This window comes from Hippopotamus amphibius, chromosome 2 (assembly GCF_030028045.1).
Source record: "Hippopotamus amphibius kiboko isolate mHipAmp2 chromosome 2, mHipAmp2.hap2, whole genome shotgun sequence".
In the NCBI taxonomy this organism is placed as follows: Eukaryota; Metazoa; Chordata; class Mammalia; order Artiodactyla; family Hippopotamidae; genus Hippopotamus; species Hippopotamus amphibius.
The window spans coordinates 205,810,635-205,823,940 of record NC_080187.1 but is presented as its reverse complement, the minus strand read 5'-3'; the positions used below and the strand labels follow the sequence as shown (position 1 = coordinate 205,823,940).

Genomic DNA, 13,306 nt, shown 5'->3' with positions numbered 1-13,306 from the left:
ATAATAGGTACTCAACAAATGAGGAATGAATCAGTATATTTCTTCCCTGTACACCAAATGATCCAAAGGGTTATTGGGAAAACGTTCTCACAAATGTGGCAGAACCACCCACTTTATTTCTGTGGGATTAGTGATTGTGGGCTGGATGCTGCTTATCCTGTTCTTTTCAGTGAGAAAATATGGATAACAGATCCAAACTAGGGTGAGAGAAATATAAACATTCTGATTCCCTCAGCAGAAAGCAAGCTGTTTAGTTTTCTACTTTGGAAAAGGAAGACACCTCAACTGCAGACAACTGAATGAGAAGAATCGACATCTGAAGGCCCAGGTGCCCTGGAGCAGAAGCAGATTCACACGCACTTGTTGTAATGCCACTACATACATGGATTATGAAATATTTAGGAGCCAAAGCAAGAAAGCCTGACTTTCAAGAGGGGAGAAAATAACACATCTTCACGAAGGAGGCAAATCACAACCAACCATGGAAAACACCAAAGTAGAAATGATTGTTCCTAAATTCTGATAATAAATTTTCTTTCAGGAAATAGAGAAATGACTGAGTAGAAAAAGCATTTTGAAAACCTGAACTCTAGTTCCATCTCTGCCACTAACCAGGTACTTTACCGAAGTAGTTCAAGACTGTAATAATACTGGACTGCTCAAGACTGTAATAACACTGGACTGATCTACTTCAATACAGATACTGCTTTGAAAACTGTAAAATTCTATTTAAATATTATATGAGGTATCATTATTGTTATGACTTAGGACACTGCCAGGGATATAAAATTCTAAGAGATAAAATAAGAAGGAAAAAAGTGGTATCTGCATCCCTACATTCATTGCAGCATTATTCACAACAGCCAAGACATGGAGACAATATAAATGTCCATCGATGAATGGATGGATAAAGAAAATGGATGAAGATTATTCAGCCATAAAAGAAAATGAAATCTTGTCATTTGCAACAATATGGATCAACCTTGAAGTTGAAGGTTATTATGCTAAGTGAAATAAGTCAGAGAAAGATACTTTATGATCTTACATGTGGAATCTGAAAAAAACAAACTCATAAATACAGAGAACAGACTGGATGAAAGGTACAAACTTCTAATTATAAGATAAATCCTGGGGATGTAATGTACAGCACAGTGACAACAGTTAACAATACTGTATTGTATAGTTGAAAGTTGCTAAGAGAGTAGATCTTAAAAGTTCTCATCACAAGAAACAAAAATTTGTAACTATGCAAGGTGACGGATGTTAACCAAACTTACTGTGGGGATCATTTTGCAATATACACATACATATGTAATTATTACCTTGTACACCCTGACAATGTTATACGTCAATTACATCTCAATAAAACTAGGAAAACAAGGGAAAATGAACATGTAATAATAAGTGAAAGAAGAAAAACATAAACATAAATATATATTATGACCTCACTATGTAACAGTTTGCACAGGAAAAAGAATATAAACAAACACTCCAACATGCTAACAGCAGCTGTTTCTAGGTGGTGGAGTTAGAGATGATCTTTCCTTTTCTAGCTGCTTTTCTGTATTTATCAATTTTTTTTTTAAACATCAACTATTCTCTTTAAGTACCTTGACCCTTTCTATTGTTTTTTGGGGTTTTTTTAAGATTTATTTTATTTTATTTTGTTTTACTTTATTTTTGGCTGTGTTGGTTATTCGTTGCTGTGCATGGGCTTTCTCAAGTGGTGAGTGGAGGCTACTCTTCATTGCAGTGCACCGGTTTCTCATTGCGGTGGCTTCTTGTTGCAGGGCACGGCCTCTAGGCTCATGGGCTTCAGTAGTTGTGGCGCATGGGCTCAGTACTTGTGGCACACGGGCTTAGCTGCTCCGTGGCACGTGGGATCTTCCCTGCCCAGGGATCGAATCCATGTCCCCAACGTTGGCAGGCAGATTCTTAACCACTGCATCACCAGGGAAGCCCAGCATTTATCAATTTTCTATTTACACTTACAAAAACAAAGGAAAGAACTATTTTTTAAAAGTTGAATTGAGAAGAAACATATGAAACCATGGAATAGTAAGCTATCACCATCACTAACATGTACAATGGCTTAACTTCATAATACCTCTACTTATCCCTCACTATTTCTCCCCCTTTTTGGAGAAAAGGAATTTGTGGTAAAATAGCTTCTGGATATGGTTACTCAGATTAGAAGATAGATGTATAGATAGAAAAACAAAATCATAGTTAGGCTGGTGTCTTTAAAAAATTAATAAACAGACATAAAAACTTTGAATTTCCAATAGGATCAAACCATTAAGGTTGCTGAGTCCTATATTACTGTACAAAGGCAAAGCCAAGAGAAGTTTTCTCAATAGACAGTTTCTTCCAAAGATGAAGAAACTTATACTCTATTCTTTATTATGACTAGGATCCTTAGTTTTTCCTATCTCAGTTTTTTTAAGCTATTCAATAAAAAACAATTCCATAACGTGAATACATTGCTTAAAGTTCTATGTGCTGAAGAGTATTATAAGTCATTGCTAGATTGGGAAGATGGATTTCAATCCATAATTCTAAATTGTTTATGCAAAATTTTCCACTGCCAAGATTCATTTCTGTCCTTAGCTTTTTTTTTTTAATTTTTATTTATTTTATATTTTGGCCGCACCACATAGCATGTGGGATCTTAGTTCCCCAACCAGGGATTGAACCCATGCCCCCTGCACTGGAAGTGCAGAGTCTTAACCACTGGACTGTCAGGGAAGTCCCCTCATTTCTGTCCTTACCTTTTAATCCCTCTGACAAGCAGAGAAGCCCAGGGCTGATGCATAGAGAGGCACCAGCCACCATCAAAGCCTTCCTGAAATTCTTGGTCCTGGATTCGAAACTGATGTCGACATGAGTTGAACTCTAGTCCTGATCCTGCTGAATGGAAAGCCTTCTTCTGTGAGGCTGCACCCGTCTGATCTATCCACTATATAGGAAGAAAAACCAAACACATAATTTTGTCTGACAAGGGAAAAACCCGGGGTAGGTATACAAAATGAGATGAATTCTAATAATAATGAATCATACTGGGAACATTCTCTTAGAAAAATGTATTCCATCTTTGAAACAGGGTCAAAAAATATAGAGAAAGTATAAATTCAGTAGGGGTCCCAGGTATGCTAACATGGTCCCATCCTAAAGGATAGTTAGATAATGCTAAATTCTCCATACATAGCTTCCTAATTCCAGCAATAGCACAACCATCAGACCAAATAACTGGTCCATAATTATTTGCACTTTAAACTTATTAATGACCCATACTGGATTCTGGACAATTTCCCAATATAACTCTATCAGCCAAATGAAGGTTTAACATTTTGGTCCACACATTCTTCATGTACTTAAGGGACAGGGTCAAATACTGTTACCATGATAAAGCCAAACAGATGTTTTCAGGGGGCAGCAGTTCTGCCTATTGGATGCATGAAGTATTCTCTTATCCTGAAATGAACAACTTGTCCCCTAAAAAAGAGGATGGAGCACTACTGAAACAAGGCTCCCAACATGTAAAGAGAACACGAAATTACAGGGTATAGCTAATTACAGGAGACTAAAAAGTCTTGGCAGTAGTTCAGTCAGAAAATGACAAAGGTTAACATTTTTTCCAGAGCAAGACTGAGGGCTCTGAAATTTATTTTTTAAAAAAAGGCTCTATTAAGATGATGAGGTTTAGAGTTAGTTGTGTTAATTTTTTGATCTTTTATTTAATAATTTACAGGGAAAACAAAAATACTAGAATGGTAGTCTAGAGACTCTACGCAATCATTTAACCCCTAAAGGTTTGTTTTCTCAACAGTTAAATGATGGAGTTGGACTAAATGAATCTCTAAGAATCTTTCTGCAATAAAATTTTATGATTTTAATCAATTGTGTTATTGCTTTAAAAAAAACTCCACAAACATTTACTGACTACTTAACTCAGTATGTGTGAAAAGCTTATAAAGTAGGGAGACATATAAAATATAAAAAAAGATACGGTTCTTTCAAGGAACTTACAATCTTAGTAGAGGACAGACACATAAATAACTATTCAAAACAGAAGGCAAATTTGATTAAATACTACACAGGGATTTAAGCCCCTAAGTAGGAACACAGAGGCAGAACTGATCTATTACAGGGGAAATAAGTGATTTCATAAAAATGTTGGTATTTGAACAATCCTGAGGTCCAAATTCTCTGTTCTATCTTGATTACAGTTCTTGTTTATATTACCTGCTTCTCAATTCCACGGCAACTTGCCTAAATTAATCTTATTGCCTTTCAATAACACTATTTTAGAACCTAACTAATCTCATCTCCATTTTTAGCCTCTAAGTAACTCTGTACTGCCCTATTAACTACAACACTAACTTGGGCCCTCATCATCTTCCCACTGTGCTACCACAATAATCTTCCTAGCAATTTCCCTGCTTCTGTCTTACTCTTCCCTCCAATCCATTCTCTACATAGGCATGGAAGTCATGCCAATCTTCTGCTAAAATTCTTCAAGGACTTTTCCTTGCCTAGTTTAGAATAAAACCAAACTCCTTAGCATGAGACATAAGGGCTTTCATGATTAGATCTTACCTACTATACTGGGCTGAGTAGCATCCCTCCCAAATTTATGTCCTCCCAGAACCTGTGAAATTGACCTTATTTGGAAATGGATGTAATCAAGTTAAGATAAAGTCATACTGGATTAGCGTGGACCCCAAATCCAGTGACTGATACCCCTATAAAAGGATAGAACACATAGAGACAAAGACATACACGGAAGAAGTCCACAAAAACACAGAGGCAGAAAGTAGAGTGACGCAGCTAAAAACCAAGGGATGCCTAGGACCACCAGAACCTCAGAGACAAGGAAGCATTCTCCCACTGACATTCAGAGGGAGTGTGGCCCTGCCAATACCTTGATTTCAGCGTTGAGCACTGTGAGACAACAAATTTCTGTTAAGCCAACCAGTTGCGGTATTTTGTTATGGCTTCCCTAGGAAAGTGATATACCTACTAGTGCAGTTTAATTTCTAACAATACTTAATTACTTGTGGTTTCCCAACCTACAATGCTCTCAAGCTGCTGAGCCTCTGTACATTTTATACGATCTACCTAGAATTACCTCCCCAAATTTGTCTGCTTGGAAATTCCTATTCATCCTTTAAGTCTCTTCTCAAACACCATTTCTTTTGTGACTCCTCTGTGAGTTTATGATCTCTCTTCTAAACTCCTACTGTACCCATGATGTGTCTATCATAGCAATTATCTTAAGGAATCAAAATGCTTTGTATTCAAACACATCTTCCCACTAAATATGAAGTCCTTAAAAACTTCAAGGGCTTTTACCTTCTAATTTCCCAGCACCTAGCAAAGAACCTGGCATGTATACAGTGCTGAATGGGTATTTCCAGTTAAACTGTCTAAAGTGCTGCTCTGATTGCATCTCTTTGCTTAAGAACAGTCTATGATTCACATTTATTTACAAAATAAAAATCTGAAAACTTCCTAACTAAACACTTAACTCTTTAGTGATCTGACTCTACCTATCTCACCCTACTCCATTTCTCATGATAATCCCTTTTATGAGTACTATCTTGGTAGTCTAAATTCACTATTCCTTATATAGCTGATCCTTGAACAACACAGGTTTGAACGGCGTGGGTCCACTTATACACAGATTTTTTTCAATAGTAAATACTACAGAACTACATGATCTGCAGTTGGCTGAATCTGTAGACGAGGAACCTACTGTGGATGTGGAACTGTTTTATGGAGGGCCGACTATAATTTATACACAGATTTTCAATTGTGCAGCAGGTCAGCACTCCCAACCCTCCCCTGCATTGTTCAACTGCATATGTATATATATGTATATACGGATTGTGTGTGTGTGCATGTGTTGTGTGTGTGTGTGTGTGTGTGTATCCCATACCTTATTCCTATAGTTAAGTCTGACTGGAACTTTTTTCCCCACCATCCCCAAACACCATTTTCTTGGATATTTACTTTTAATGAATGCCAACGTCCCTATAAAAGCCTCTTATAGTCCTCTCAACTGTCTTTCCCTCCTTTGGGTTTCCACTGTACTTTATTTATATTTCTATTAATATTAGAGCTGCCTATGTAATCTTTTCCTCTACTAGTCTATGAGTTCTTTGAGAACAGAAGCAGTGTCTGGTTGATCACTTACTTCTGTGATTATACATATTAGATGCTCAATGTACTTGATGGAAAAATGAATGACAACAATGAGTAAGTGAATTAATGTATTAATTTAAAACACCACACTATGGCGCTATCCACATTCTATAAAAGAGAAAGAACATTAACAAAAGAACCATGGGATTATTGTTTAAATCTCTATCGTACTTAACAAAATCTTCTCTTGGGAAATACTCAAATGATAACTTGTCACAAGTGCTGCAAAAAAACTGGGAAAATTGGGTCAGAGAATAAGGTGGGTAGGAGTAATGAGAGAGCAGACTGGCATCTACAGCCTATGAAACAGGCACACATGAAAGGAGAAACATCTGGGCCCAAACTCTTCTCATCATCAGTTAGAGCAAAGGTCCACTAACCTGGGGAGGGGACTGGTACAGGTTGGGATTCACGAGAAGTCCCAAAGGCTCTTCAGAAGATTTATCCAATTTGGTCAGTGGTTGGTTCAAGGTTCCATTGGCAATGGCATGTATTGCCTCATCTAGTCTGTGATAACAAACCAAAGGATGCAACAATTGGTAACGGCCTATGCTCAGAGCATCCTTACTCAGCACATACATAAAGCTCTTCAACAGTAATAAAATTTGAAATTCAAAGAAGGATCCATGGATGACCTTCCCTGCTCCCCTTACCAACTTCCCCTTCTCTTCATTCCAAGAACCCTAAAGAATAGGAGTTAGTAAAAGTTCCAGAGCACTAAGAAAATAGATAGGGCACACTATACTCATTCATCTCTTTAACAAGATTATTAAAAATGCCAAGATTAGAAAAGTTGCCTAGAACCTGTCTGACCCACAGAAGAGTATTCTATGGCAGCCTATTTCTCAACATCTTCAATTATTCTTCTGCACACTCAGCAGTCCCTCTCCACTCTTCCCTGCTGATCTGAGTTCTATCCTTGCTTCATGGCCCAAAACTTCTAAGGAGGCCCTCTACTGGCCCAGCACAAAAGTACTTATTCTTTTCTCTGAAGTCCTGTAGCACTTACTATTTAAACAGTCATCAAATATACCCCATGTTATCCTGTGTCTATGGTGTCTGCTATGAATATCTGGCTCTCCTCCAATGAAAGAATGTGATGATTTCATTTAAAGATTATGAAACTAATCCTATTGGTTAGTAGGAGATCATAGGTCCTGCAGGTACCATATCTTATTCTGCTCTACAGCTCTTCATTACTTGCTGCTGTACTCTATGTCCCTGCCAGATGCTTGACAAATGTTTGTGGATGATTATAATTCTAAAGCACAACATAATGAAAAGCTTCTAATAGTAGGAAAGGCTGAACTTGACCTTGAATACAATTGAAGAGATATTTATTAGGAACTTCTTATATACAAGGCAACTTGAAAGGGGAGGAGGACAGGGTTCCTGCCTTCAGGAAGCTTTGAATCTAAGTGGAAGGTTTAAGACAGCTATAAAAATATATATATATATATATATATATATGTGTATATATATATAAAAAGACAGCTATAAAGATGATAAAACATGGGAGGATGTAATTGTTACTATGCGATAGATACAATTTACTTGGTGATTATTATCCCATCATTGCATGTGTTGTACCAAGTACGTTCAAAGGAGAGGCAGGTATTTGAAAGGCAAAGATGGGAGGAAGGATTTCCAAAGCAAGGGAAAAGCAGAAACAAAGGCATGAAGCTAAAATTTGAAAAAAAAAAAAAAAAAAGGTACAAGAATTTGAGGTAAGGGACTTTCCTGGAGGTGCAGTGGTTAAGAATCTGCCTGCCAATGCAAGGGACACAGGTTCAATCCCTGGGCCAGGAATATCCCACGTGCCACAGAGCAACTAAGCTTGTGTGCCACAACTACTGAGCCTGCACTCTAGAGTCCACAAGCCACAACTACAAGCCCACATGCTGCAAGAAACCAGTGTACTTAGAGCCCATGCTCCACAACAAGAGAAGCCACCACAATGAGAAGCCTGTGCACCGCAACGAAGAGGAACCTCTGCTCGCCACAGCTAGAGAAAGCCCGCATGCAGCAACGAAGACCCAACTCAGCCAATAAATAAATAAATTAAATTTTTTAAATAAAAAAAAGGAATTTAAGGTAAGAGGTGAGGCTAAAATAGGTGGGGATAGTGGAATCTAAAGGAAGGAAATAGATTTGAGACATGGTATACTGGTTAAGTATATCTAGAACTCTAGAATCCATGAAAGAAATAATACAAATAGCTAATTAATACATTTTTAGAATGCTCAGACTTACTAGCATACAGCCAAAGCAAAAAAAAAAGTGAATAATAATTATGATGAAATACCATTTTTCATGTATCATGTATCAGGATGGCGAATATATTTTTTTAATTGAAAAAGAGATGAAGAAACTAGCATCTTGGTATCTGGTGTCAAAAAGTAAAAAAATATGCACAATTTAAATTCAGAGATACTGTCCATTCACTTCTAAAAGGCTGCACCATTTTTTATTGAACATAAAAATGATTTTTATGATTATAAAAGCAATCCATGTTTATTACAGAAAAACTAGAAAATGCAAATTAATAGAAAGAAAATGAAAAATTCCTAAATCTAGCACCCAGAAATAATTTTATCTTTTCTTTCTGTGCATCATGTATGTAATAGTTGAGACCAAATTAATTATTTTGAAGCTAGTGGTAGAATTCGCTTTAGGGAGAGAATAACTTCTGTTTTGGAAACTTCTGTAATGGATTTGCCACAAATGAAAGAGAAAGGCCAAGGACTAGGCTGTGTAGAAAGCATTACTATGTTGACCAATATCCAGTTTTCTGTGTGTGTGTGTGTGTGTGTGTGTGTGTAACAGAGAGAGTGAGAGACAGAGAAATATGTATGCCATTTCCAAAACATGGAATGAGATCTCCACACGCTTTCTTTTCAGTGCTGTGCTAGAGCCAATATGTGTATCTTTTCTCAACTCTATGTTCAGTGACTTCATGTTGGTAATCTGAAATTGGCCATGATGTAAATTTTTTCAATAAACTTTATTTTTTTGAGCAGCTTTAGATTCAGAGCAAAACTGAATGGGAGGTTCAGAGATTTCCCATTTACCTCCTGCCCCCACATATGCAGAGACTCCCCCATTATCAATTATCCCTCACTAGAGTGGTACATTTGTTACAATTAATCAACTTACACTGACACATCATTACCACCAAAATCCGTATGTTCCATCAGCATTCACTCTTGGTGTTGAGACTTGAACATTTTAATATTCCCCTCCACAATAAGAGGGCATATCCATTTTCCTACATTTTCCTACACTCACAGATTATGCAATACTATAAATTTTAAATTTCAGACAATTTAATGATACATTATGTTTCAAAGTTTGCATTTCCCTGATAACTAGTTGAGCATCTTTTCAAACGTTCATTGGCTATTTGTACTTATTTCCTCACTTCTAAACTTAGCCTTTGCCCATTTTTCTACTCGACGTGTCTTTTTAACTTGCAGGTCTTTATGTAGTATGGATATTGCTCTTTTGAACTGTTAAAACCGTTTAAAATGTTTTCCCTCAGTCTTGTACTTCTTTATGTTATTTAGAATATCTTTTTATCATACCAAGACATTAACTATATTCTCCTAAATTTCTACTATTCTATTTCTTTCTGATCCTTTTATTTCTTTTCTTTTGCATTTAACTCTTTTTTTCCTTTTTGATTTTTTGGGGGGGGGGGGGGGGGCTGCACTGCTTGGCTTGCAGGATCTTAGTTCCCCAACCAGGGATGGAACCTGGGCTCCCAGCAGCGGAAGCTTAGAGTCCTAACCACTGGACTGCCAGGGAATTTCCTTGCATTTACCTCTTTAGTCAAACTTATTATCATAGTATGCTTTGAGGTAGAGATCTAATGTAGATTTTTTCAAAGTTGGTGGCCCATCACTTATTTAATCCTTTCCTTACTGTTTAGAAAGGAGCTATAGACACACACCCATACACCTATAATGCAGACACACAGATCTCTTTCTGGATTCTATTACATTTCATTCATCTATTCCTGTGCCCAAACTGTACTTTATTGTTTTAAAGATAGTGTTTTTCTTTTTTTAAATAAAACTACAGTAGTTATTTAGTAGGACAAATTGCCCTTACTGTTCATTTTTAAAATTTTCTTAGTTATCTTCCATGTTTCTACTCCAAATGAATATACTGCTTTAAAAATTAACAAAAATAAAAGAGCCATTAACGGGGGGTGGCGGAGCAGGGGGAGGAGAGATACACATCCTTTACAGTTAAACTGCCCCCTTCTTTCAGACCCTTTCTGGTGTTGCCCACTTACTTGCTGTGATACTCAGCTAGAGGATCTTCATCTTCCACGATCTTCCTGCCTGCAAAGTCAATGGTGATCTTCTTTGAGAGCCGAGAGGCATGTCGAAATTCTCTCAGCTCTTCCTCTCGCTTCTGTAGAGCTTCCCGCTCAATTTTGGACAACCACTGGTTAGAATCACTGGCAAAGTAATCTGATTCATCATCAATGACTTGGGTCCTCCGAATGCTAACAACAACAAAAAAAAAGAACACACGGCAATTAGGTCATATGTTGACAAACAGGGACTTGATTACTGGGAAGCTGTTTCAAGTAGCTCACTCTTCTGCTGTCCTGAAGGTCATTATCTCAAATATAAATGCTCAAGAACGTTCCAAACCCAGGTCAAGCTCTGCCTGATTTACAACTTTTGCATATACCTTATTCCCACTGCAGGCTCAGCTCAGCTCTTAGAACGAATCTCACCCTCAGGCAGGAAAAGACACAGCATCATAATCCATTGTCCTCCTACTTTCTTACTAGTCCAGCTCTCAACTTCTTGTAACTGGGCTTATGTCTGATTTTGCTGCATCTGAGTTCATGCCTTGGCAGTTTACTCAATATCCTAGTCCTTCTACAGTTGGGACCTAGACTATTCCTGCTAGGTCCAATTGCTGCCATTTCCCTTAGAAACTGGAGTTCTATTCTGGACTCTCAGACCTGCAGCTTATTCTTAGGATATCTTATTATTTTACTACTACTACTATATGTCAGTTTCCACCACCTTCCCCATCCCCGCCCCAAACCTATCCCCTATTAATATATTTACAAGGGCCAAGTTCCAAGACACAACAATGAGGCCTGTTTCTAAGATTATACCAACAGAGAAATTAAGAACTAGAAGAAATCTTGATGACCTAACACACTTCTACAGAAAATAGACCTGGGCCTCAAAGAAGTTAAGTGACTACTCCAAAATCACAAATCAGTCTCAACTGCATAATTACTAATTAGTATGATATATACAGGTATAGGGAAATGCTGAAATCAGATTCAGATTTCAATTTTTCAGGACTCAGCTGGAATTATAGAAGTTTTAAAGTAGACGGAGTGGTCCTACAAACCTACATAATGAAATTGGCGCCCTTGGAAATACACCAGTGTAAGGGCAACACCAATAGGGACAGACCCTTTTCCAGTTTCTGTTTATCAAAAAATGTACCCTATTTCTAATGACAAGTTTCAGTGAGTAAGGATAAAAGATATTTAAAGGATTAAGAGCAAATATTAGTTACAAACCTTGTGATGGGCTTACTTAATGAAGAGCTTTCAAAGTATATCTCATGTATTCATAGCAAAAAATGTGAAAGTAGTAGGTGTATCTAACTAAAGGATTATAATGCCAGGAATAGAAATATTCAGTTACCACAGTAAGAGACTCAGGGTCTTTCTAAGGATTCTCACATGGCCACCTGAGAAGTGAGCATTTAAGTCCTATGTAAACATTCTTTACCACTAATTGGTCTTCAATACATATCTTGCCCAAAAGTAGAAAAAAAATGAGACAAAAAAAAAAAGACAAAAAAACCAAAACACAAAAACAAACTAACAAATCCATAACTCTGTCTCCTAAAGAGAAGTGAGTGGGCTAAATGACAAAAGTGTAGGAGTGTAAAACTCAATTTAGGGACCTTATTGAATCAGAAATAAATTCAGAGTCAAAGGAAAAAGGGAGGGTAAATCATGCCTTCCCATGAAATGGTGTTAACACTCTCCCAGAGACAGCTTCTCATGGAGTATCCAGAGCCACCCCCTCAACAGTTTGCACATGGTAGGCATGCTAACATATGTTGACTGAATGAATGAACGGATTCAAGTGAAACAAGTGGGGAATTCTGTCACCCAAATCAACTTTCCAGGGGGTACACTACCATTTGCCAAGAATCAAAAAATGCTGCAGGGTAGGATCCTCTTGGTGGGAGCCTATCATTCAAACATGATTCAAAAACAAGCTGATTCAAAAACAGAGTATTTGGCTCTTTGTTTGCTGTAAACTTTCACAGTCCACCCTAAGAAGGTATTACCAAGTGCCAAAATAATGGACTACTCTGTTTCTTAGCAGTTTTTATTCTGACCACATCATACCTAGTCCTGTCAAACTCTAATAGTTTGTCTTTATGCTTGATAGCCTTCTCCAGACCAGATTTAAATCGTAATTCTTGATGAGGAAGAAGGTCCTTGGTAGAGATGTCCACCTTTCCAGAATTCTCTGCCCCTGAAATTTAATAAGGAAAGCAAATGGTGTCAGGCGATCGTAATTAGTTGTATCACTGCACAGCAAAGAGTAAAATATCAGAAGATCTGGTTGTCCCCTAATGACTGACAGCCTTCATTTCAATGGAAAACAAACAGGTACACAGGCCAGGCTTTACTTGTCAGGCATCAAGCAGTGCTTGACACATAATAGGTTCTCAATAAATGTTTAAGGATCCACTTCTTCCCTTATGGAAATGTGGATCACTGAGGGTAATAAACTGCTTAACAACACAATATAAAAATGCCTTATAAATGAAAAACTTCATTGAGTAGGGCTAAATATCACCTTTAAACATACTTTTATATATCAAAGCAAAAACTAATAAAAGGAAAACAGAGAATAAATTGCAGAAAAGGGACAGAAATGAATAAAAGGAACTTATCAGATGCTAAGGCACTTAATGCATATTATATTACCTAATTCTCACAATAACCCTGTAAGACAGTTTGTGTTTGTTTTACAGATAAAGAAACTGAAGTTCAGAGACAATAAATTTACTGAATTAATTTAGAAAT

At 37.2% G+C, this 13,306-nt stretch overlaps 1 protein-coding gene across 3 annotated transcripts in view; it reads right to left on the bottom strand.

The window, feature by feature from the left end:
• TRIP4 (thyroid hormone receptor interactor 4) overlaps window positions 1–13,306 on the bottom strand; it is a 56,602-nt gene that overhangs the window by 25,701 nt on the left and 17,595 nt on the right. For all 3 annotated transcript variants that reach the window (XM_057723787.1, XM_057723785.1, XM_057723786.1), the window contains exons 6-9: window positions 12,620–12,749; window positions 10,508–10,723; window positions 6,588–6,714; window positions 2,772–2,959 (exon numbers count right to left, since the gene is read on the bottom strand). In XM_057723787.1, the coding sequence (XP_057579770.1) occupies window positions 2,772–2,959; window positions 6,588–6,714; window positions 10,508–10,723; window positions 12,620–12,749 (661 nt within the window). The remainder of the gene's footprint in view (window positions 1–2,771; window positions 2,960–6,587; window positions 6,715–10,507; window positions 10,724–12,619; window positions 12,750–13,306) is intronic.